The 25,756-nt window shown below is 35.1% G+C and overlaps 1 protein-coding gene across 2 annotated transcripts; it reads right to left on the reverse strand.

Annotated features, from left to right (window-relative positions):
- Positions 1 to 20,690: 20,690 nt before the first annotated feature.
- On the reverse strand, positions 20,691 to 25,756 carry LOC110799287 (uncharacterized). Of its 2 annotated transcripts, XM_022004514.2 has the most exons (8): positions 25,574 to 25,739; positions 25,225 to 25,290; positions 25,027 to 25,124; positions 23,432 to 23,469; positions 23,142 to 23,229; positions 22,803 to 23,012; positions 22,198 to 22,263; positions 20,691 to 21,144 (listed from the first exon to the last, which is right to left on the reverse strand). In XM_022004514.2, the coding sequence occupies exons 1-8, from the start codon at positions 25,632 to 25,634 to the stop codon at positions 20,974 to 20,976; spliced, it is 798 nt and encodes a 265-aa protein (XP_021860206.1). In that variant the 5' UTR covers positions 25,635 to 25,739; the 3' UTR covers positions 20,691 to 20,973. The 2 variants fall into 2 exon arrangements, with proteins under 2 accessions (XP_021860206.1, XP_021860207.1); XM_022004515.2 differs by lacking the exon at positions 22,198 to 22,263 and having other exon boundaries at positions 25,574 to 25,756.

Raw genomic sequence — 25,756 nt, forward strand, 5'->3', positions numbered from 1 at the left:
CTGCACTTGTGTCACTACTGCTATTATGTAATTAAGAACACCTAGAGACTATAAGCTTTAACCCAAGAGCCATAGATAGAATTGTCATCATATTGTTCTTGATAAGATGTCCTGCTACCAACTTGAATTTAAATCAGGTAAAATCTTGTATGTTTGATATGCTTTGTATTTGGTTGTTTATTAATAAAAATGATTAATAACATTATTGTCCAATCAAAACTAAGCAACAGAGAACATGGTAAGTGGTTATACCTTTGATCCATGTGAAGTCTTTGGTTGACATAAAGAGGCACAAGCAAGTAGAATCGTGCAGAGTTCCCAAAAGAAGTCCCTGAAGAGTGTATCAGGCAATAGCTGCCCATAATATGAAGATGCATATAGAAAGATAATTGAAGATACTTGCAATAAAATAAATGGTACAACTTACAAGTATATTCCTCATAACCTTTTTTTGTCATAAGAGTGGGAGCCTATCTATCTAGTAAAGTGTCAAGGGAGTGATTCTAGAGACCTGTCGGTTCCCATTTGCGTCTATCAACATTTTTTCTTCCTCAGCTTTGTTCCTAAAAGAAACTAGACCATTATGTTCCATAACAAACTAATAATTGCAGTGTTGTAGACGTGTAAATGAAGTGAAAAGAATTCTAGAATAAATATCATGAACTTTATATGCACGTTAGCCAGCAGCAACGAACTCAAATGCATAATCAATAGAGGCACAACCCAGCACTTACTGAATGATCAACCAAGGGGCGCATACTGTTACAAATTCCTTAACAACAAGTGAAGTAGTTTTCCAATCCAGAAAGGATTTGTGGTTAGAGCTTCACCAACTGATTGACTGTAGTCTTTAGCATAAAAATAAGAAAATATTACTAAGAAACACAATATGATTCTTTAAAACCTAAAGTTAGAAACTACCCCATCAAACGTCGTTAGAAAGACTGGGATGGGTTCCTATGTAACATCAACCCCGACAAACTGGCAAAAGTCAGAGATACCAGGAAGTCTTTCCTGAAGTACCTCCGGTGGCAGGTAATCTAAATGTTACTAGTATCAATTATGGATTTTAGATGACTATCTATACGGATTAGCTATCAGAATTCAAAACACTTACAACTGATGCTACAAATATCAGTATAAGTCTATATGAGCCCCATGAGTGTCAAAAAATTGTTGCAGTTAGATACCTGTTAATTACAATTTCCAGCAGAGCCCAATAGAAAAATCACAACAAATAAAGATGGAAATTAGTTCTTGGCTACTGTGGCTAGGAACTATACTCAAAGCTTTGAAAAGGATAATGCAATAATGCCAAGACAAATTGAACCAAACCAACATGTTGGGACTTCTACTTTATTGGAGGAATAGAACCTAGCAAACTCGGGATAACACTACATGTAGCTAACTGAATGGGAAAAGAACCGAGCTAATCAAAATTATTCCACAGAATGGTAATGCCAACATAATTGCAATGGCCTTTACTTGAAAAATTCAGATCAAAACAAAATCCCATATTTCTAACTCACAAATTCACTAACTTATCAACTGATAAAATAGGTAAGTTTAAATAAAATCAGATGCTAAATTTTTAAGTACAAAGCTCATCAATATATACACTCAAGAATTGGACCTTGGCTATTTACATAGTTTCATTGTAACATGATGGATAATTAATCAAGAAAAACTCCTTCTGTTTTAACAAATAAAAGAAAATAACGAGATATTGAATCAAAGCTATGTTCCATATCTTACCTCTGTATCATCCATGTAAATCGCATATGACGTGATTGAATTTGACATCTTTTTCTTCCCCCTGTTACAAGCCCACATATATGTGAAACACCATCAAACAAGCTAATGAGTCAACATAAAACCAACCAATGGTGATACACGCTGATACAAACAAGGCTGTATAGAAGCATACCAGGATGTCAGAACCTGCATAACATTATAACACCAACAACAAAAAAAATATTCAGGGAAATTTGTCCGTCAGACACAAACTTTATTTAACATATACTACATAATAAGAATGTCAGTTTCTACATTATAGATGCCACACTCTAATTTAATTTAAGTTAAAAGCTTTACTTTATTATATTATTAACAATAAATTCATCTTTCAAATCATTCATGTAAATAGTCATTAAGTATATTCAACAGAATTCTTTTACTATCCAACACTAAACATTGGGTCCAGTTTTGCAATTTTGACATAAAACAAAGTTGTATTCTTTCTGTATCAATTTCCAGACCCATACCACCAGGTCTAGCAGCCTCATTCCTGTTTCAAACCGATACCAGAATGCTAACCAAACACCCCCTAAGTCAATAAAAGTCACAAGATTGCAGAATTGTACAAGAGATAATATAACCAACCATCACAAAATGACAATAACGACAAAGAAATTACTTGAGTGAGAGCTGCTATATGTTAAAGCAACCTAATCCAAGGCATACAACAAAATAGAGCAAAAGAAAAAAGAAAAGCATCAAAACCAACTAAGCCAAGGCATAACTATATGTTCAGTTTGTCTGGTTAAAGGAACTTCGACTCTCGTATTTGGGTCTAATTGCTACTGAAAACAAAACTAGTTGAAAATCATATATTCCTATTCTATCCGATTAGTTAAGATTAGTGAAATTAATACTAGTTGAAAACCCTCTATTCCTATTCTATACAATTTTAAATTTTAATTATGCAGCCAAAAATTAAATAATCTTGAATGCCGGTTACTTCAATAAATTAAAGAGCCTCATACTCCCGAATTTTGATTAATTCTCCCAGTTGAATAAACCCAAAAATTCAATGAATATCCTTACCCAGATTAAATTAGTGAGAATAACAACCAACAATAACAACAAGAATAACAAGAACATGGTCGAAATCATAGAGAAATTAATCCTAACATCCAATTGATCAGTTTACAAATAACTACAGCAAAATTATAAGAAAGATGACAGTACCTGAATTTCAATGCGTGAGTTATTCTTCGTATCGGTGCCGCCTGCTCGGAGTGATTTTTTGTGCTTTCTTTGAATAATTTTGGGAATAGATGCGTAGAAGGAGAGAGATAGAGTAATTGAGGGAAGATAATAAAACCTAATTGCAGTTTCATAACCTGATAAATGCAAATATTGAGAGAGTTTTTGGAGGGAAAAAATTGGTGGTTTCTCTCTCAGAATCGTGGAGAAGATTACGGGAGATCTCCAACTGAATGTGGAGAAGAATACGGGAGATGAGCTTTTTTTTTACTTCCTTGCTTGAGTAGGAGTGCCAAAGAAGGAAGATGAGTTAGCGGAAGTTGGGTGGGTTAGCATTGATCTGTTTGTTTCCGATGAGTGATTGCGTTCCACCTTCAAGGAAACTTTGCTTGTTTCCTTTTTATTTTTAATTTTAAAAAAATCAAGTGCTACCCTTTTTGGAAATATGTTGAGTAGTTTTTAAGAGAATAGTTATCAAATACCTTGGTTTTGGTCTTCAACCTAATAAAATATAATATTTTTTCATTTCTCTCTCCCCAACACCAAACTCAACACCAACAACATTTAACAACATTTATCAAACACCAAAAATTCATATCTCTCCTACATCACCCTTACCCCACCTACATTTATATCTCATGATATTGTTATGGATAAGTATATATAATCAAATTATTAGTGGCATAATTAATCGTTATTAATTAAGTTAGTGACATATTAATTGTTTATTAATTAAATTTTATAATCGGCTAATAAATATTTAATTAAAAATTAAACTAAGTAAAACTTCACTTGTTAAGGTATATAATTTATATTAATAATAAACTTAACTTGTTACCTAAAAACTCGATCATTACAACCCTAAAATAAGTGGTATTGCATACTACTAACATATAACTAATGAATCACTAGTTTGTCTACATTTTTGCCATACATTTTCAATAAGGTCTTCCTTGAAAGATTTGTGTACTTCATAATCACACACTCGAGCTCTATTGGCCATATATGTTGATAAACTTGCAATGCGCGGTTTGGGTAATATTCAAAAGGTTCATCGATGTTCATCCTATTTTGCCTTAGCCTTGTACTAGTTGAAGGTTCTGCTTGTTGTTCCTCATATTGTGTTGGATCATAGTAGAGTACTAGAGTGCATATTTATTAAACAACAAAAAATGAGTTGTTAGCCATTGTTTAAGTTTTTGTTAACAACAAAAAAATTAAACAAGAGAGAAGAAAATAAAGATTTTTTTTGATCTAAAATGGATCAATATTAGTGTCTATTTGTAGAGCATAAAAAAATAAAAACATTTATAATTTTTTTTTTTTTGAGTTGTAATATTTTTATTTTATGGACATTGTAAATTTGCAATAGGTATGTATTTTTAACACAACAAATCTATGTCATAAATCACATTGCAATTTTAAAAAGAAAAATAGATAACCAATAATTTTGGTCCCCATAGGACACATGTCAATATCTCCAAGCAAGACTTTGATTTTCCATTTGGTGTTCATGAACACCAAATTTTGTTTGGTTTCATTATCTCTCTAACTTTCTCACTCATCTCTCTACTCTTTTATTATTTTTTATTCACTTCTCTCTCCTAAACACCAAACCAAGGTGTTTGATAACTATGGTCTAAGGGGTTTGACTATCTGTGAAGTTCGTATTTGATTATTTCTTATTGTTACTTTATACTTTATAGTAATATTTTGTGTTAGCAATGGTCTTGATTTGACTCACATATCCTACCCGAAAAAAAATTTCTTTTGAAATTTATATTCCCTTCGGGTTCTTTATGTACCCAATTATTATAGTCTCGTGTTTATATGATAAAAAGAGGTAGTTAAATAATGGACAATAGTGGGTAACGTAAGATATATGATAGAAATGTGTAATTATTATGGTAAAAGGAGTAACATGGTGAAATAAATATACGGAGTACTAAAAATAGAACAAAGTTTAAGTAGGTAGAACAAAGAAAACAAACCCCTTCTTAAAAGGTGATTAAATACGAGGTGGTATTTATGCCCATTTCTTACTTTAATGAAATAAATTGATCACTTGAATCAATTGTCATTTCACTTAAAAAAATAAGATAAACAATAATATATTAGGTTATGTAGCAAAAGATATACTCCCTCTATCCCTTAATACTCGCACTGGTTTGACCGGTGCGGAGTTTAAAACACTTGAATTGACTTATTAATTTAATGGGTGGCAGTTGATAATGGAGTATTTTTTTTTAATATAGTTAGTGGAAAATGTGTAAGGGGTAGTGGGAGTGTGAATTTTTAAATGATTTTTTTAGGGAGTGGGTTAGTAGGTAAGTGTGAGAAATAATATAATATTGGTAAAAATCTCCATTTATAGAAGCGGTGCAAGTATTAAGGAACGACCCGAATTGAAAAGGAACGCAATGCGAGTATTAAGAACGGAGGGAGTATTAGTTTAACATATATTCCTTAAGTATAAAAATATTATCTTGGTCTTAGATATTAAACAAAGAGTTTACCGAATGGAGGAATTACTTGTGAATACTTGCATATTAAAGAATTTTTGTAAAAAATTAACTTATATATTTCTGATGGTTTTATATATAAATCAACCTTACCAAGTAATACTTTCAAATTAATTACACATACTGATTAAATAGTTATGTTCAATAATCATAATCTATCAACTAGTTATACTTTCTAATCAAATAATCTCTACATTCCATAATGTTCCTCACTTTTTTATAATATGTGGTCTCCAATGCACTATTTTGACCATCTATAATTTTAATTTGACATTAGTAAAAATTACAAAAAATAATAAAAATTTAGAAATTTACATTGAAATAATTCCAATGAGATCCCACAAATTAATTTTCTAGGATTTATACTAATAATTAAACATAAAAAAGTTTGACCATATAAATGAATGATAATTAAACATGAGAAACATTATATTATGAAATGAAGGTTACATTTTATCATTATATAGTCATGTTTCTTAATGATAATATGACCAGAAGTCTTATGCGTAAGCGATCTCATAGGAGAACTAATATAAATAATTTAATTAAGGAGTTAAATATGATACTTCGAACTACACTATATATATATATATATATATATATATATATATATATATATATATATAAATTAACAAATAGCTTATATTTAAGAGTGAGTATATATAGATGTTTGGAAATTACTCCCTCCTTATTTAATTAAAAGATACATTTTGACCGACATTTAGTTATAGCTTAGAGAGCGAGTTAAATTTATTAAAATAAGATGAAAGTAAGATAGTAGGTGAATTTCTTTTAATTTCTTTCCAATATGTAAGAAAAAAATATAATCATGTGGGGTATTGTTTATTTCGTCTGGCCAGTATTTTAACAATATCAAAATTTTATACTTTTCCTAACATGTAATTAGAGATATTAACTCTACAAAATGTGCATTGGCAAGTGTACGTGCCCAAGGAAATGGAAAACTTTCAGGAACAGAGGAAGTACAAGATTACATATAGTTAACTTGCCGTGTCATACGTGTCAGGTTATGATTCATATGACAGTTCATAAATCATGCGGAAAAACCATAAAGCCAGGAAACATATTATTTACACATAATCATTTAGCATAGTTTAGATGCATACTCTTTGTTGCGTGCCTTCCCTAGCTGCGCCCGAACCGAACAAGAACAAGTCTTTAGGACTCCAAGTGTCGTCCCTCCGTAGATAGTCCACAGCACGTCCGGATCCGCCTTAAGATTGACCAACTAGAATCGCCCTTAAGGTTCTAATATTTTCGGTTAGGTAGGCAAGAATATTGGCTGATTTTTCTGCTTAAAAATCTTAGTTTTGAATACTTAAAACTTGTGTATAAATAATGACCCCTAGGCCTTTATTTATAGAGTTATGGAAAAGGAATCGTAATCCTAGTAGGATACGAATTAATTGAAATTAGAATCCTACATGAATTCTATTTAATTAATTTATCCAATTAGGAATAGGAATTTAATCATACACTAACTCTTGTAGATTTAGGAATCACGCATGAGCACAAACTCACACACACACGGCAGCCACAAGGGTTGCCCATGCGCGTGCGAGCAGCAGCCCACGCAGCGCGGCCCACGCATCCGTGGCCTTGGCGCGCGCTGGGCCTGCCTTGCGGTAGGCCTGGGCGCTGCCTTGGCTGGGCTTGTGGCGCGCATGCTTGCTGGGCGATGGCCCGGCTTCGTGCTGGGCCTTCGTCCGGCAGGCCTCGTCCGATGCTAATTCGTACGATACGCTTCCGATTAAATTTCCAGTTCCGGAATTTATTTCCGATACGAACAATATTTAATATTTCCGAATCCGGAATTAATTTCCGTTTCGAACAAATATTTAATATTTCCGTTTCCGGAATTATTTTCCGATTCCGGTAATATTTCCGATTCTGACAATATTTCCGTTTCCGGCAATATTTCCGATTCTGGTAATATTTCCATTTCCAATAATATTTTCCGATACGTACCATGTTTCCGTTTCCGGCAACATCTACGACTTGGATAATATTCATATTTCCGATACGATCCATATTTCCGTTTCCGGCAATATCATCGTTTCCGGAGTATTCATTTCTTGCCTGTGACGATCTTAGCTCCCACTGAAACCAAGATCCGTCGGTTCCGAATATTCATAGATGGAGTATTTAATGCCATTAAATACTTGATCCGTTTACGTACTATTTGTGTGACCCTACGGGTTCAGTCAAGAGTAAGCTGTGGATTAATATCATTAATTCCACTTGAACTGAAGCGGCCTCTAGCTAGGCATTCAGCTCACTTGATCTCACTGAATTATTAACTTGTCAATTAATACTGAACCGCATTTATTAGACTTAACATAGAATGCATACTTGGACCAAGGGCATTATTTCCTTCAGTCTCCCACTTGTCCTTAGGGACAAGTGTGCATTTCCTAATTCCTTTGTCGCTCGATGCTTGCTCTTGAACATAAGGTAAGAGTTGTCATCCTTATTATGTCCAGAGGTGTTCCTCGGTTTCAGAGTTCAACTGATCAAATAAACAGATAATCATAGCCTATGATTCATCCGAGCATGGCCATGCATTTCACAGTTTCTAGCTCTCCGAGTGGCCTTGTACAACTTTTAAGCATCTATCCCGATTTATGGGAGGACAATCCCAATCTTGTGATCTTGAGATTAGACTTCGTTTGATAGGTGATTACCTGAGCGTTGCCTTTATAGCCTCCTTTTACGGTGCGACGGTTGGTCAACGTCAAAGCAACCAGTTCTCAAACAAGTAATCTCAAATCACTCAGGTATTGAGGATTTAGTGTCTAATAATTTTAATGAAATTTACTTATGACAGATTTTCATCTCTTACAGTAAAGTTTCATAGGTCTTGTCCGATACTAGTCTTCCCAAAGTAAGTATCTATGCAAATGATTATGACATTGCCATGTCCACATAGTTCAAGAAACAGAACTACTAGTCATCTTGCATTCTAGTCGTCTAACGTTTTCTATGCGTCCAATTTTATAGAAAACTCCGACTAGGGACCATTTTCAACCTTTGACATTCAAGTTCACTTGATAGACATTTCTTAGTCACAGGACTGGTCCTGACAGTCTATCTTGAATATTTCGTCAAATTTGAAGGGACTCATCATTTAATACTAAACCAAGATTAAATGGAATATGAAAATACATTTCATATATGATAAATGTTCAACCCCAATGTTTTACAACCATGGGCCTCAAACCCATGTTCTAAAACAATTCATGGAATTCAAAGCTATGCTTGATTTCCAGTGCGACAATGTGAGTGTTGCTTCTCACTTGTTGCATAGGTTTAGTTATCATGCTTTGCCAATCTTAACATCCTTTTCATCGAATGTTTTTTGAGATATGATGATAAGATCTTTTCGAGTTTGTTTATTATGTGATCTAGTCTTTCTTACTACATTAGTGGTTCTACGCATTTTGCAATGAAGAACCATTAAGTTAGCAGACGTTTTTCTTGCTTCAAGAGTGGTTCCACGTATTTTTCAATGAAGAACCATCAAGCCAGCAGATAGGTGATCTACCCAAGTTCAGTGAAGAACTTTAAACAACCCTGTTTTATTGCTTCTTAGGCAATAATTACTTTTACTTCAACTGTATAGGTTGCTAGTGATGCTTTGTTTGGATTTACCTATCCAAGCAGTTCATAGATGTGTGGACGACTCTCCAACTATATCTTAGAACATAGAAATTAATATTTTAATTTCCCACGCAACAACTCATGGTCTCCAATCCATGTTGCCATTTCAAAACACGATGCTTTATAGCTCGTCCTTATCAATGGTTAACTCCAAAGGGTCTTGCTTGATCCTTTGCCAGTTGTTTATGCGTGTAGCATCAATATTTAGCGTATCTTTATTTCCTTGAATCAAGAACTATTCCTATGTACCTTTTCAAGTACCATAAGTATTCTTGGTCTCAATCTAGTTGATCTTCACTTAGATCAATAGAGATTGGTATATGTTCGTCATGCCTAAAGTCATACGATACGTTTTTGGCGATCCTCATATTATATCATACATGATAAATTCTTTTGCAGAATAATTCCCAATTGAATTCTATTCATGTAACTTTAGCTTATTCAATTTCAGCAGATACTGAATCCAGCTAAATTCTTTGACATATAATATAGGTTAAGAATCTCATTTAGACTCTTTGATGTTTAACTTAGTAAATGCTTATACATAGTTCAAACATTCTTTACTTAGATTTATTCACATGGGTCGAATATCTCCAATGGAGACTTTCGTGTTTGATTTAGTAAATGCCATTACTTAATCCAAAACAATATCATAAGATCTTTGTAAATAGATCTTAATACCCAGTATGTACTAAGTTTCGCCATGGTCCATCATTGATGAATAATTTCAAATCTAAGTCATTAGCATTTGAATGTTATTTCACAATAGAGAGATATGTGTGTGATACACATAGGACCAATTAAGTTTTATGTACTCCCACTAAACTTCTTATACATCTATAAGAATCATGTACATTTTATGAAACTAAAATACTTATTAGCTTCACTTAAAATACAGTTCCAATTCCCAATTGCTTGCTTAAATCTGTACTTAGATTTTATAAGCTAGCTTTCCTTTTCAAGCATCTATACAAATCCTATGACATGCCATGTACATAGTTTATTCCAACATTTGATTGAGGAATACTTTTGTCATCCAATTGCCATATTTACCAATATGCAATCATTGCTTGAATTATAGACTTGAAGCATTACGATTTTGCATGAGGTTTCAACACAATCCACATTGTGAATTTGCTTGTAACTTTTAGCAACTAATCTAGCTTTGTGTGTGAACACAATTCCATGTTTGATGGTTTTTATCCTTAAAACAAACTTGCAACCAATAGGTGTGAAACTATTCTTGCAAATCAACAAAATTTCAATTTTGTCATCAAAACATTGAGTATGTTTTATGGCCTCTAACCATTTAAAAACATTTGAGTCTATATATGGCCTCTAACCATTTTAGGGAATCTGGATTTCGTCATAGCTATCTTACAAGTCACAAACTCATTAATCTACATGATAATAGTTTGACTGTAAGTTGTAGGTTTCTTCACTATCTAATAGAAGAATTGCATAGTTTCAGTGAGTTGAACTCTATGCCTACTTGGGTATAGAACATCAAACAATAGAATATCAATAGTCACCTGAAAGTCCTTTGAATATTCTGTTCTCCTTGAAGCACTTGTAAAGTCTTCTAAGAGATGTTTATTCTTTAAAGCCACTTGTAAAGTCCTTACAGAATAAGTTCGGATTTTGAAAAGCCTCCGGAATGTCCGTTTATGTTTGTTGTTCGCCTCGAAGACTTTCGAGGTCTATTTTCTCCCACTTGTCATTTTGGAAACGAATCTCCAAAAGGACATTATTTCGAGCAAACAAACATTATGTTCTCAAAAATTTGTGGTAGAAACAATACCCTTGTGTCTCATTTGAATAAATCACAATGAAACATATATCTATACTTGGGCCTTAGTTTGTCGAATGACAAACACTAAGCTCCCACTGAGTTTTGCAACTCTCTAGATATTTTATGAAAAGTTATTCTGAAATTACTTTTCAATAGCTTTGACGAATTTGGTTTAGTTTGGTGGTAGTTGAGCATTTTGTTTTAGAAATTATAGGAAAAGTCTTTATGATCCATCATTGATCGAATCAAGTACTAATTGACTTTGATTATGCCATATCTTATGGACCTAGATTGTGAAATTACAACACACAATCATTGATGATCATATTTGGTCTCAAGTAATCATCAACATGATCTAACCTAGATCTTTATGATTTCTTGCCAAGTGGATTTTATACTTCTGAATCTTTGAACTAGCCAAACAGATTCAACTTATATCACATTTGAGTAAATAAACCTATATTCACTCAAATCCATGTGAAATAATAAAGTCATAAAATCTTTCTTTAGCTTTGAACTCTATTGTCTAGGCGTTCTAACAATAGTTCATATCTTTTGTTACTTTCAACAAGTAAGACTAGTTGTCTTAAAATGATCTAGAAATCAATCAACTTTCAAAAGTCCATCAAAATAGAGCTTTTGAATGTTAACTTGTTGATATAGTCTAAGTAACAATGCCAAAGATTAGTGGAACTCAAATCAAGGGGTTGATTTGAACCTAGTAAAGTTCTTTAAAGAGTTGTTTGTTTTAATCAAGCATATTGACTCATTCCGTAAATTCAAATAAACAAACAAACAAGCATTTTTTTTGTTCTTCTGAATGTGAGTCTTTCTGTGTTTGAAGCAGAAATTTAGGTATGCTGATTATGGAACAAAATAGCCATTTAGTTCCAGCCTTTGAAAGGATTTAAAACAAACTAGATGACCCTACAATTAATGTAGCAATGCCATGCTTCATTTCCCACTTGTAGGTCATTAGTGTATCCTAGCTTCCATTGTTTGAGTTATTACCGAAGTAAGAACCTCAAGCGGTATATGATACCAAGGAAGTTTGATTGCTAGGTCACTTCTCTTTAAACATAAATTTATAGGTAGAAACGGAATCGTAAATTCCTTTCATTTGTTCCTCGTTTTCCTATTTCTTGTACCCTTTCTTATAGTCTTATTGAATTCTTTAGTGTTGACTTTTATACTTTGTTAGACATGTCCAATGTCACCAACAAGGTTCTTTACCATTTTGATTTATGTTGAATATTTTGTTTCAACTAGATGATCTTACCAGAAGCTTCTAAAGTTCTCTAAGCATCGATCTATTCGAATGTCTAGGGACTAGACTCATTCGAGAATTAAATGGACAAAGATATTAGGTTGTTAACCATTGGTAAAGCTGAGCGTATTAAACTCAATGCTTTATGATCTCAAAACTACAGTGTATTTTGAATTCACAAGCACCAATAGGTTTGCTATTCAATTTTGATATTCGAAAACAACCATAAAAGTCGATATAAGAAACGTACATTTTAAATTGCTCACTTTCTCTCTTTTCCGTGAATCGTTCTTGGATTCACTACCAATCGAGGAAATTTACTGTTACCTTTCTAAAAGGATTTATTGCAGTGCAAGATATTTAATTATAAACAATAATTAAAACATACATTGAAGCATGCAAAGTCTAAACATTTATCATGAATAATAACTTGAAATTAAAGCAACCATGCAATTCAAACAAGTTATTAGCATTTTATTCGATTTTATTGTTCCGGCAGGTGTGAATAAAATGATTCCAAGATCCTAAAATCATTGAAGAACTAAGCACAGTTTGTCGACTTAATCCTAAAACATTTTAGGTAAGCAAAAGCCTTTTGCTAATAGTCTAGAAACTACTCTTGGTTGATAGGTACGTCTAAGAACTTATTAGGTAAACCTATCGATTTTGCCACGACATAAAAGGACTCCTTACTTATATCGTTGAGTTTCACCAAAACTAACGTGTACTCACAATTATTTGTGTACCTTGCCCCTTTAGGACCAATAAGTAACACCTCGCTGAGCGAAAACTATTACTAGATTGATGTAAAGGATATCCAAGCAAGTGTATATTTTGGCATGGCACCTTTTAACTCAATTTTTAAGTTTGGAACTTAAGGCTCTTACTATGTTGGTTAGATTTTAAGTGAACTAAAATCCGTAATCATGCAACATAATCAAGCTTTTGATCTCATGCATTTTAAGACATATTTAAAACAATAAATAACTTAAAACATGCATAAGATAAATGTGATCTAGTATGGCCCGACTTCATCTTGAAGCTTTGACTTCAAAGTCCGTCTTGAAAATCTCCGTGGGAGGCACCATTTTCTTCAAATAGGATAAGTTATAACTAATTACAACTATTTGATGGTACGCAGACCATATTTGAATTGAAAAATAACTTTGGTACTTTAGACCAATTACATTCAAATTAATGGTACGCAGACCATATTTTCTATCCTATTTGGGCCATACTAGTCACTTCATAACCTGCAAAACAGTACATATACAATATATACCATTCACCCATTCATTATCATGAATGGCCCACATAGCTGGTTAGTAAAACACATTATGCATCACGTAAACATTTGCAGCAATTAATCAAGGGCACCAATAATCTACCAATTATTCAGTCCTTATTAATTCTAATCAAGTTGTTTTAACCTTAAGGATTTGTAGACCTAATCAAGAGTTTATGACTAAAAAGCGCTCCCACTTAAACCAATAAATTCATATGCTTTACCAATTTTAAACATAAAAATGTATTTCTGGTCCAACCGGAAACATACAAATTTAATTAAAATTTAAAGCTCATATCAATTTATAATTGAATCCAAAAATTTAATTTAATTTCAGTCGTATTTAAATTAATTCATGATTTTAATTTTAGTAAAATAATTAGAATAAATAACATTTATTATAATTATAATATTCAAAATTAAAATCCAAGAAAATAATTCAAATTATTAATTTTAAAATTAATTAAAATTACGTGAACTGAAATTTTCAAATTAAACATTCAAAACGATCTAATCGTAACGCAAACACCCTACGCGTTGCACGCCCATGGGCCGTACGCACACAGCCATTGCTGGCCATGTGCGCGCAGCCCATGCGCTCGTCGCATAGCTGCTGCTTCCCTATCGCAAGCCTCCGCACGCATTGGTGCTCGCTGCGCGCGCCAGCGCTCATCGCACGCGAGCTATCGCTCGCAGTGCGCGCGCGCGACATCGCTCGCTGGGCGCGCGACATCGCTCGCTGGGCGCGCGAGCCATCGCTCGCTGGGCGCGCGAGCCATCGCTCGCTGGGCGCGCGACATCGCTCGCTGGGCGCGCGACATCGCTCGCTGTGCGCGCGAGCCATCGCTCGCTGGGGCGCGACATCGCTCGCTGGGCGGGCGACATCGCGCGCTGTGCGCGCGAGTAATGCTGGGCGCAGCGCTCGTGGCACGCGAGCTTGCGCTCGCTGCGCGCGAGGCTGCGCGCTCTTGTGCGAGGCAGCGCGCGTTGTGGCGCAGCTCGCTTGCTGCCCACACGCGACTGCCTTGGCTCGCCCTTCGCCCATGCCCATTCGTTCATTGCTCGTGGCACACGACACAAGGCAGGGCTGCTGCCTTGTGCTCGTGCACTACGCCCTTGCTCATTGCATTCGTGCCGCACGGGCGACGAGCTCCCTTGCTCGTCGTCGCATGCCCGCATTATACAACACCCCTTAAGGGTAACACGAAGCGTCCATTGCTTCGTGCGTGCAAGTTTTATGAACGAATCGCATAAAAATTTAAAATTTATATTTAAAATTAATGACAAATTAATAAATAATATTAATTTCATAATTTTAGGGCGAAAAATCGAAAATTTATTATCCAATTGATTTCCGATTGTTATGGATTCAAGTCTAGGTCATAAAAATTTAAAATTTATCGTAAATTTACAATTTTTATGGTGGTTTTTAATCATAGGTTTCTAATTAAATTACAATTAATTATGAAAATCAAATTAATTCTAAATTATTCTAATTTTCAACAAATTAATCATAATTACAAATTAGATTGCATAATTAACAAGACTAGGCATTCAAACTTGTTAAACATATGCAGTAGGTCAATCAAAAATTCAAGATTTATCAACAAGAATCGCAAATATTTAATTTAACATCTTAAATTTACGAAATTTTGCATTCGAAAAACTAAAACCTTCGAAAAGTCATAGTTAGGCTTCGAATTTGAGAATTCTGGGTTCGGCAGAAAAATACTATTTTTGTCAAAATTTTTAGAATGCCTTTTACATGCGGAATTGACACAAAAATCACTCAATTCGGATGAGTAACGAAGAAACTGCCGAAAACCTGCGTACGTATAATTAAATAAACGCAATTTGCAATTAATTAACAATTACGAAAATTAATCACCCCTTTTAATTCTTGCAAATTTGTAATATTTAACCATGTTCATGCAATTTAGATTATGAAAATAATAAGGGGCTCTGATACCACTGTCAGGTTATGATTCATATGACAGTTCATAAATCATGCGGAAAAACCATAAAGCCAGGAAACATATTATTTACACATAATCATTTAGCATAGTTTAGATGCATACTCTTTGTTGCGTGCCTTCCCTAGCTGCGCCCGAACCGAACAAGAACAAGTCTTTAGGACTCCAAGTGTCGTCCCTCCGTAGATAGTCCACAGCACGTCCGGATCCGCCTTAAGATTGACCAACTAGAATCGCCCTTAAGGTTCTAATATTTTCGGTTAGGTAGGCAAGAATATTGGCTGATTTTTCTGCTTAAAAATCTTAGTTTTGAATACTTAAAACTTGTGTATAAATAATGACCCCTAGGCCTTTATTTATAGAGTTATGGAAAAGGAATCGTAATCCTAGTAGGATACGAATTAATTGAAATTAGAATCCTACATGAATTCTATTTAATTAATTTATCCAATTAGGAATAGGAATTTAATCATACACTAACTCTTGTAGATTTAGGAATCACGCATGAGCACAAACTCACACACACACGGCAGCCACAAGGGTTGCCCATGCGCGTGCGAGCAGCAGCCCACGCAGCGCGGCCCACGCATCCGTGGCCTTGGCGCGCGCTGGGCCTGCCTTGCGGTAGGCCTGGGCGCTGCCTTGGCTGGGCTTGTGGCGCGCATGCTTGCTGGGCGATGGCCCGGCTTCGTGCTGGGCCTTCGTCCGGCAGGCCTCGTCCGATGCTAATTCGTACGATACGCTTCCGATTAAATTTCCAGTTCCGGAATTTATTTCCGCTACGAACAATATTTAATATTTCCGAATCCGGAATTAATTTCCGTTTCGAACAAATATTTAATATTTCCGTTTCCGGAATTATTTTCCGATTCCGGTAATATTTCCGATTCTGACAATATTTCCGTTTCCGGCAATATTTCCGATTCTGGTAATATTTCCATTTCCAATAATATTTTCCGATACGTACCATGTTTCCGTTTCCGGCAACATCTACGACTTGGATAATATTCATATTTCCGATACGATCCATATTTCCGTTTCCGGCAATATCATCGTTTCCGGAGTATTCATTTCTTGCCTGTGACGATCTTAGCTCCCACTGAAACCAAGATCCGTCGGTTCCGAATATTCATAGATGGAGTATTTAATGCCATTAAATACTTGATCCGTTTACGTACTATTTGTGTGACCCTACGGGTTCAGTCAAGAGTAAGCTGTGGATTAATATCATTAATTCCACTTGAACTGAAGCGGCCTCTAGCTAGGCATTCAGCTCACTTGATCTCACTGAATTATTAACTTGTCAATTAATACTGAACCGCATTTATTAGACTTAACATAGAATGCATACTTGGACCAAGGGCATTATTTCCTTCAATACGTTGGTTAAATTCATGTTTGTATTGATTTTACACATACAAGCACACTCATGTCTTATTTCAATCGAAAATTTATAGTCAATATTATGTTCGTAGTGGAATAGGGACCATAAGTATTTCAGTGTTTAATTAGTGACTGAACTTTAGTTAGTAATAAAATTGTGACTAGAATTTGTGACAGAAAATTAACTGTAACTAATAAGTGACAGAAAATTAGTCAATCCTTGTTTTGTGACTAACGCATTGCAACTGAAATCGTGTCTGTAGTTATATGGGGACTGGAATTGTTTTGTATCAAAATAGTGACTAAAAAGTATTTCTGTAATTATTTAGTGACTGAAATTTGTGATTGAAATTTTATTGGTAATTAAATAGTGACTAAAATTATTTCGGTAAATAATTAGTGACCAACGTATGGTTGGTAGGTAATTTGTTACCGATTGTTGTGACTGAATGATAATCCGAAGTTAAATAGGGACCGAAAATACTTCCATACCAAATTGGCGACTGACACTTGACCGGTAGTAATTTAGTAACCGATATTTGTACGGTTACAAAAATCCGTCGCTAGATGGTCATTTTCTTGTAGTGCATTAGGAAGCCAATTTCTATTTACAGCCTGCTTTTTGCTGAGGCCGACATCAAGAATGTCGCACTCTAAATAATCAAATGCTTTTCTTTCCCGACGGCCCAAACCACGCTGGTTATACTGCTCCATTCGAGGCCTAGGTTTGGTAAAAGTCCGCCGAAGAAGAAAATCGTCGGGAACTTGAACAAAATAAAAACGATCCTGCCATTCTTTACAGCTCGACAGAGGAGGATGCACAGTCTTCCTTTTTGTTGCACTATATGCCGACATCCACCCTGTCTCACCGTCCTTCTTTAACCACAGCAACCGCTTGAATAAATTCAATGTCAGCGGCCATTGCTTAAACAGACACAACCAGTCAAAAGAAATAACGGTTCTGATAGTAGTAGGTGTAACCTGGGCCAAACAGACATTCCAGGCTCGAAATATCTTCTCAACGAAAGGATGCAAAGGAAAGCGAAGCCCAAAATCAAAATGCTTCGCATACACAGCAATATGGCCGGGAGGACAATCAAAAATTGTAGCACCTTCAGGCGGCACTACCAATTTATATTCAGCCGGTAAGCCAAGAAAAACCCCCCCATGCACCACATGATTTTTCTTAATAATCAAATCGCACCATGTCGTCAAAATCTTTGTCGTACGAGGAAGAGTGTCTAAAGGGGGAAGCTCTTCTTTCCTGTGAACGTCCGTGGCGTCGTCGGTAAAATAAGGCTGCTCCTTAGCCTCATCCGCAAGAACTTCGGCCACTATAACGTCGGCAGGATCATCATCGTCTGAGCCAATACCCTCATCGTTGGCTTCCATACCCTCATCGTTGGTTTCCATACCATCCCTACCAGACACGCCGGCTTCATCGCCACCACCACTTCTGTGTTCGTCAACACCCTTACCGGCGGAATCCTCCAAAATGGAGTCACCATCAGAGTATTCGCCAATAGCCATATCAACATCATCAGTAACAGGCTCTTTACCAGGGCGGCGGCCGCTAGTGCTAGCCGGTTGTTCTGGTGCCATCCTATCAGCCTGACCAAAAGAAACACCGAAGTTGCCAGTATTAGTTCCATACTGCCCATGGCCACTACCGGCGGAATCCAAAAATTCCCGATAAGAGCGAATGTGATATCGCACTGAAATAGGGGAGACATCTAAAACGGGCTCGGTAGCCGGAGTAGGGCGTTCATGAGACTTCATTTCCCTTATCATTCGAGCCCGCAGTTGATGTAGGGCAAAGCAACGCTCTCTCTCAGCCTGACTCAAACCCTCGTCATACACCTCACGAATGGCGGTCTGTCTTAAATTAGATTGAAAGTACGGCTCCTCCCGGGCCCAACTACAATTACTCTCTCGAGGAACACTCCAACCAGAAAACCCAGAAGGTTGAGAAGAAGGATTGTCCCCGCCCAAAGTTTTGGTCATTTTTAAAGGCGGCGGGTAGTAAAAAGTTTAACACAGAAAAGAAAAGCAAAAAGCTAAGAAATCAAAGAGGAGCAGAAAAGAAGGGGGGATACCTACGAGTTTTCTGGAGTTTGAAATACAATGAACCACGTCAAAGAGAAACACGGAAAAAACCTACAAAAAACACAGAAACGAAGAAAAAATCAACCACAAAGATAAAAGAGGGGAAGGAAAACCCAGAATTCGGTAACAAAAGGAAAAGAGGCTAGTAACCTTGGCAAATTCAAATCACCACAACAGCAAAGACTTGGTAAAACAGCAACGGAGTTCAACGCAAAACCGCAAGGGAAGAGAGAGAAATCGAAAATTCAAAAGAAGTAAAAATGGTTGAAAAAGTAAATTCTCGAAGAAGTTTTGGGGTCTTATAGGTCAAAGAGGGGGGATGTGAAAGGTCATGCCCCTTAAGTCGAGCAGTTGAAGAGACAGTTACGATCGAAATCAACGGCCCAAAATAGGCACAAAAAATGAGGCGCAGGATGAAGGCCACGTGGAAGAACGTGGCTAGCAATCTCCCGCCACTTGTAGGGAAAAAATTCGAAAAGTGGCTAGTCATCTGAAGTATTCCCAAGGTGGCTAGTCGTCCAAACCTTTTACAAGGGGGCTAGTCGTCCAAACCTTTTACAAGGGGGCTAGTCGTCCAAATCTTTTTTCAAGGGGGCTAGTCGTCCAAATCTTTTTTCAAGGGGGCTAGTCGTCAAAATCTTTTTTCAAGGGGGCTAGTCGTCCAAACCTTTTACAAGGGGGCTAGTCGTCCAAACCTTTTACAAGGGGGCTAGTCGTCCAAATCTTTTTTCAAGGGGGTTAGTCGTCCAAATCTTTTTTCAAGGGGGCTAGTCGTCCAAACCTTTTACAAGGGGGATAGTCGTCAAAATCTTTTTTCAAGGGGGCTAGTCGTCAAAATCTTTTTTCCAAAGGACCTAGCAACAAAGTTCTTCATTCAGAGCGAAGGCAGTCGGCAAACTGTTCGCGGTCTTTTCTCAGAAACACTCGCAACACAGTCAGCGCCCGCGCTTCACTCTGAGGGGGCTAGTTGTACCACCAGGTATCAAAATAATACTTATTTTTTCCCATTAAACTCAGAGCAAGCGCAACAATTGTCATATATGCGCTTACTCTGAGGAGGCTAGTTGTACGGGGTGTCCTACCGGCACCACCTGGTACCGGCAGAACTCCCCATATGTAAACTTAACCTGCAGGTAATCTGGTCATCTTAGGTAAATATCCTCTACCGGCATTATTTGCAAGACCCCCTACCGGCATTATCATGAAGACAACCAACCAAGGGTCACTATCAACAGGTCGCTATCTAACCACAAGGGACCTACCTGATCGTACCTTTGGATTGGTCTATATAAGGAGCACCTCATTTATTGCTATGAGGTACACAAACACTTAAACACACTTCTTTCTTACTCTCTAATCATCTCTTAATCATCTCTTAATCTCTCAGTAATCTTACTTAAGCATCGGAGGGGGGATCCTCGAACCACCCCCGAGGCTAGTTAATCCATTCTGTTGTGCAGATACCAACCGGCACTCTCGACAGGAATCCAGTATCCACAGTCAGCTGTTCTCATTCCACACCCGGAACAGTTACATCTAAGATAGAGCCCACATTACATATAGACAATATGTAGTACGTTAATGATCATATATTGATATCCCATCATACTTCCATTTAAATGTCATCACTCTACACAATTAGAAATATGAATTATTGGAGGCATAAAACATGATCACTATGCTGAGTTGGTGATGATAAGGAATGTTCCATCTGGATATTCTTTACATTATTATTGATGATCATAAGATGGAATTCATGACATGTACAAACAACAACTAAACAACGATGCCTTCACAACACTATGTGCATGAATCTACAATATCTCCCAAGACACAAGAAGGAGAAGAAAAGTTACACACGCTACATCACCTAGAGTTAACTAGATCAGATCAGATCAGTTACAACATTTTTATATTCATCAATTGATTCACCCTTTTTTAGATGAAATGATTCAACTGTTAAATGTATATCTTTATTAAGCCCCGACGATAAGAAGGTTCTCAAGATCACTCCTGGACCGCCCGATAGTCATTTCATTGTCTTTGTCCGACCCGTTGAGCATCCATATCTCTGGAATTGCTTGTGCTAGGTTATTCACCGATTCTAGAGCGTAATCTGCCTCTTGAGTTTTTGTTGTTCGCCCAACCTTTAAATTACCACCAACAAGAAGGGAGATTAATTACTCAAACACGGTCTTTTAAAGTTTAAACTCATAAATAATGCTTCGCAGTATTGATCTTATATTTCATACGATTTGTGAACTATGGACAAGGATGTACAATAAGCATCCATGATGCACCCAAAGAACATAATATGTACACATGCATAAGACCATGATTGACATTGTGACAAAAGAACATCGGATATGTTCTTTGGTTTTTTTTTATTAAAGTGTATATAATAAATATATTCATGTACTTTCACATAAGGTGATGGTCTTTTAGTTACGATATCTTTTTATTTTTCGAGTGCAGCATGCTCGTTCATCACTGTGCACCTTAGCCCAACATCTAAATTGTGTAATTGATACGTACGAGCACAATAAATTTACTATGAAACTCAATTCACGCAAAGTCATATAATTTTCGAGTAGTTTCATTTACTTATCTTTACAATGGTTGTTAAAAGTTTGAAAATTCAAATATTACTAATTTGAAGTTAATATTTGTACAGAATAAAACACGAAACACTATTATACAGCGATAGTCCGTAGTCCTATGATTCAAATAAACTAATGTTTTTTAGATGAACATTAGTTTACGCCGTGTCACAACATGCGACCTTTAAACTGTGTCACAATAATGGTATTTTAGTTACGATATCTTTTTATTCTAATTTGTTTCTTTATTTATGTCGACTACCTTATTTACATATTTTCATAGTAAAAATATTATGCTGACTCGTAGCATACGTGACTCCTATACATACTAATTAAACTCCTACACGTACGATTACAACAACTAATAAGCATATGCCGTGTAGATTATTCCTAATTAAATAAAATGGGGTCGTGTAGGCATTGTGCAAAATCACGTGTTAATATATTTACTTGTATGTAAATGGACACGTCGCACATGAAAACGACAGCAAACGCCCATCACCAGAACTATAGAGTATAGAAAACACAAGAAAACAAAATTCGTACGGAGTATGAGTTAAACTTTGTGTTTTGTGACTTTAGTCGGTGGAATTAACTTACCAGAACCGTTTTCAGTCCTAAAGCTTTGCCAGCGGCGACGTTTCTCACATTGTCGTCCAGAAATAACTGCAAACCGGCCAATTCACACACTTAGCTTTACAATTTATAAACTCTTATTCTATCTACGAAAATGATAAAGGTCGCAACATGCCACCTTTAAGACGTGTCACAATGATGACATGGCATGTTTATGTGTCATAATTTAAATTGGAAACTGAAATATTTAACTTATATATAACATATTATATATGTACAGAAAAAGTGAGAAAATCTTAATATGCTAATTTGTTCCTTTTTTATATCGACTACCTTATTTACATATTTTCATAGTAAAAATATTGCATTGGTAGTAAAAATATTCGGATGACACATAGCCTACGTGTCGCCTATATGTACCAATTAAACTGTGACACATAAGATTGCGACAACTAAATGTTGTCGCAACTTGCGACCTTTATCATCACCCTTCTATCTATTCATTAATACTTGCAACAGTTTGAGTATTTGACTGAAACACTTGTCAATACGCTAATATAACCGTCATTATATATAATTACATATTAGTAAAAACTGAAAAATAAAATGTTAATTAAAGGAGTACTTACGGTGCGATGAGGATTGATATCAGCAACAGAAATAGCAATTTGAATAGCATCAAGCGAAGGCTTTAAAACAACAGGAATTTCATCTGGACGAGTAGCCATTGACAAGTTTGGATTAAGAGTTTCAAAGCATATAATTTGCTCAAAACAATCCCCTATCCCGAGCCTGTTTAACGCCTTTGTAGCATGAACCCGGTCCGAATTTGTAAAAATCTGTCCAACAAAAACATAAATTAAATAAAAAGAAATGATCAAAGGTTTTTTAATCTCTAAAAAAATTAGCATCATATCACAATTAATTTCGGACAACGGGTGAAAAACTTTTTGTTAAATTAAACTCACAATTTTCCTTTGGGTGATGCTGAGTAAGATGTTACGTAGGTGAGGATTTGGCTTAATCTGCGCGTATGGCAACCTCCCGTGCACGAAACTGCCCAATATTATAAACCAATTTACAATAGTTTATCAGAAATTTTATAAATCAATTCAAAATAATACACAGCTAGTGGAGATTAATTAAATAGACCTAGGTATAAAAATTACGTAGTACTTCATAATTACGTGTTTTTATTACGTATGCGTTACAAGTTGCAACAAACAAAATAAAATAAAATTTGAACGTAATTCCTCACCTGTGGTAATCGTCAGCATCAACATCATACCCTAATGCCTGCAAATCCAATAATATTACAATAAGTCAATAATTATAATTAATCAACTGCGGAGTATAATTATCATCAATAATCATTATTATCATTATCATTATCATTATCATTATCATTATCATTATCATTATCATTATCATTATCATTATCATTATCAGAGTATTATTGATTTATTGTGCTACTTGTTCCTTTAAATCATATCGTAATCACAATAAGATGGATTAAAGAAATGGTCAAGTAATACAAATGGTACGTTACAAGGTTTCATCAAATGTTCTGATTAAAACTAGTCAATTTTTAACCTTTACCAATTACGTAATACGGAGTGCTACATATGTTTTTTTTTGTTTAATACGCAGTACTTTGTCTAACAAATGAATCTCGTTTGACAACATTATAGTTCGTCATAGTTAGTCGGTTAGTGAGAGTCCCCAGTAGTACATGCATATACTCCCTCCGTCCCTACAAGATTGTCTCATTTGATTTTTCTCGATCGTCAAAACACGACTTAAAACGTAAATAGGTCTAATTTTACACGTATAAAAATTATAAAAGTTGATATTCCAAAAATATATTGAAATGAATCTAACAATGTCTAACATATCTATGTTATTTCTTATTAGGCTAATAAGTATGAGAGTATCCATGGTCAAAGTTTTCAAATTTTGACCCGAAAAATTGCAATGATGCAATATGGGACGAAGTATATCAAAGTAGTACCCAACTACACATGCTAATCAAGTTCACTTTGATTCTTAACTACTAGCTTTTGAGCCCAGGCTTTGCCTCGAATTAGTACTTTAATAACATTTGAAATTACTTATTTAGTTTTATTTTCACAATCATAACATAAAACATGACATGTCTTAGTGGTAAGCATTATTACTTAAACACAAGGTTGTTGATTCAAGCCTTATGCAAATCATATTTGTCATTTTTTTCTTTATGTATGTGATGATTGCATGAAGTGAATGACTCATAAGTAGAACGACACGTGTCACATAAACTTATTTATAAACACATTTTAATATATATTATAAATTAATAGGTGGTCTTTATAAATAAAAAATATCATAGAATAATACAATAAAGACTACTCCGTACTCCGTAATTTCCTGCTCATTTTGCTAATTTGAACCTCCCACGAATAAGGAAAGAAATAGGCTTAGTTGTATACTTGTATACAAAGTATAATCAGTTATACCGTAAATGTCCGGCGAACATGCTACAAAGTATCGACGGATTATCAATTTTCATAAATGATTGTACTTATTTTAATACTATATTTATTTCATTAAGTTCTCTATCTTTGAAAAATATATCCAAATTTTAAAAAATTGACAATAAATTTCCCCAATTTCATATATCATTAAATTGTCTCAATATTTACTTTTAAAATATCAATTTTAATATTTTTCTGATACAAAATTGACTTTATTAATAGTCAAATATGTATTTTAATATTTTTCTCATACGAAATTGAGTACATTAGAGCACTGTGCGGGGTGAATAACTAAATGAAACCGAAATATCATCAGAAATTAATAGGGTAAAATACTAACCCGTAATCCGGCAAGGGTGCTACCATAAGATTTGAAGAGTTCAACACGAAGAGACGAAGCCTGATCAGTTGTAAATCCACGTTTCTCCACCAAAAAATCTGCGTAAATTTTTAATAATTGAGTAATAGAATCTTCAATCCTTATATTATTAATAATTAAATTTGGTTGAAAATACTGTCTAAGTATAAAATGAAGAACCTTGAATATTCTGTTTGAGAGCCAAACCAATTCCAGTGTGGGAAGAATACAGAGTATCATCCAAGTCTGCATATTTAATTTAATCATCATTTAATTTGAATGCACTATTATTAGTAAATAAATAAATAGTTAAAACATGACAGAAGTACAAAGTAAAAATATTAAGCATCATCATCATTGACTAAAAAGTTGATCATATTAAGTAAAGTCCTAAATTTCAAAGATCATTACTTGTTGATGGTTATACTTAGCCCTTAAGGCTACATATAGCAAAACCGTTGATTACAAATATAATGGTAATGGAAAAAAAGAGATATATTTATCATGGATGGAGGAAGTAGTTAATTACCAAACATAACACAATCAAAGGGGGAGGAGGTGGATGATCGCGAAAGTTTTCCGAAATCCATCAAGAAAGCAGGGGAATTAAACAAAATGTTAAATTAAATTTGAAGAAAATGAAATTATATTTTGTTGCAAGAGAGACAATAAGCAAGTAGGAGCTTTTTGGGAAGAGGAAGGAGGGGGTATT

This window comes from Spinacia oleracea, chromosome 3, assembly GCF_020520425.1.
Source record: "Spinacia oleracea cultivar Varoflay chromosome 3, BTI_SOV_V1, whole genome shotgun sequence".
NCBI lineage: Eukaryota > Viridiplantae > Streptophyta > Magnoliopsida > Caryophyllales > Amaranthaceae > Spinacia > Spinacia oleracea.

What these genes read in the sequence shown, in the direction of transcription:
- LOC110799287 (XM_022004514.2), bottom strand. Translation starts at nt 25,634, where the DNA reads ATGGATTTCGGAAAACTTTCGCGATCATCCACCTCCTCCCCCTTTGAT. An exon ending in ATATCAATCCTCATCGCACC is followed by an intron (nt 22,264 to 22,802) that starts GTAAGTACTCCT and finishes GCCGGTTTGCAG; the next exon opens with TTATTTCTGGACGACAATGT. An exon ending in TAGGACTGAAAACGGTTCTG is followed by an intron (nt 21,145 to 22,197) that starts GTAAGTTAATTC and finishes GGTAATTTAAAG; the next exon opens with GTTGGGCGAACAACAAAAAC.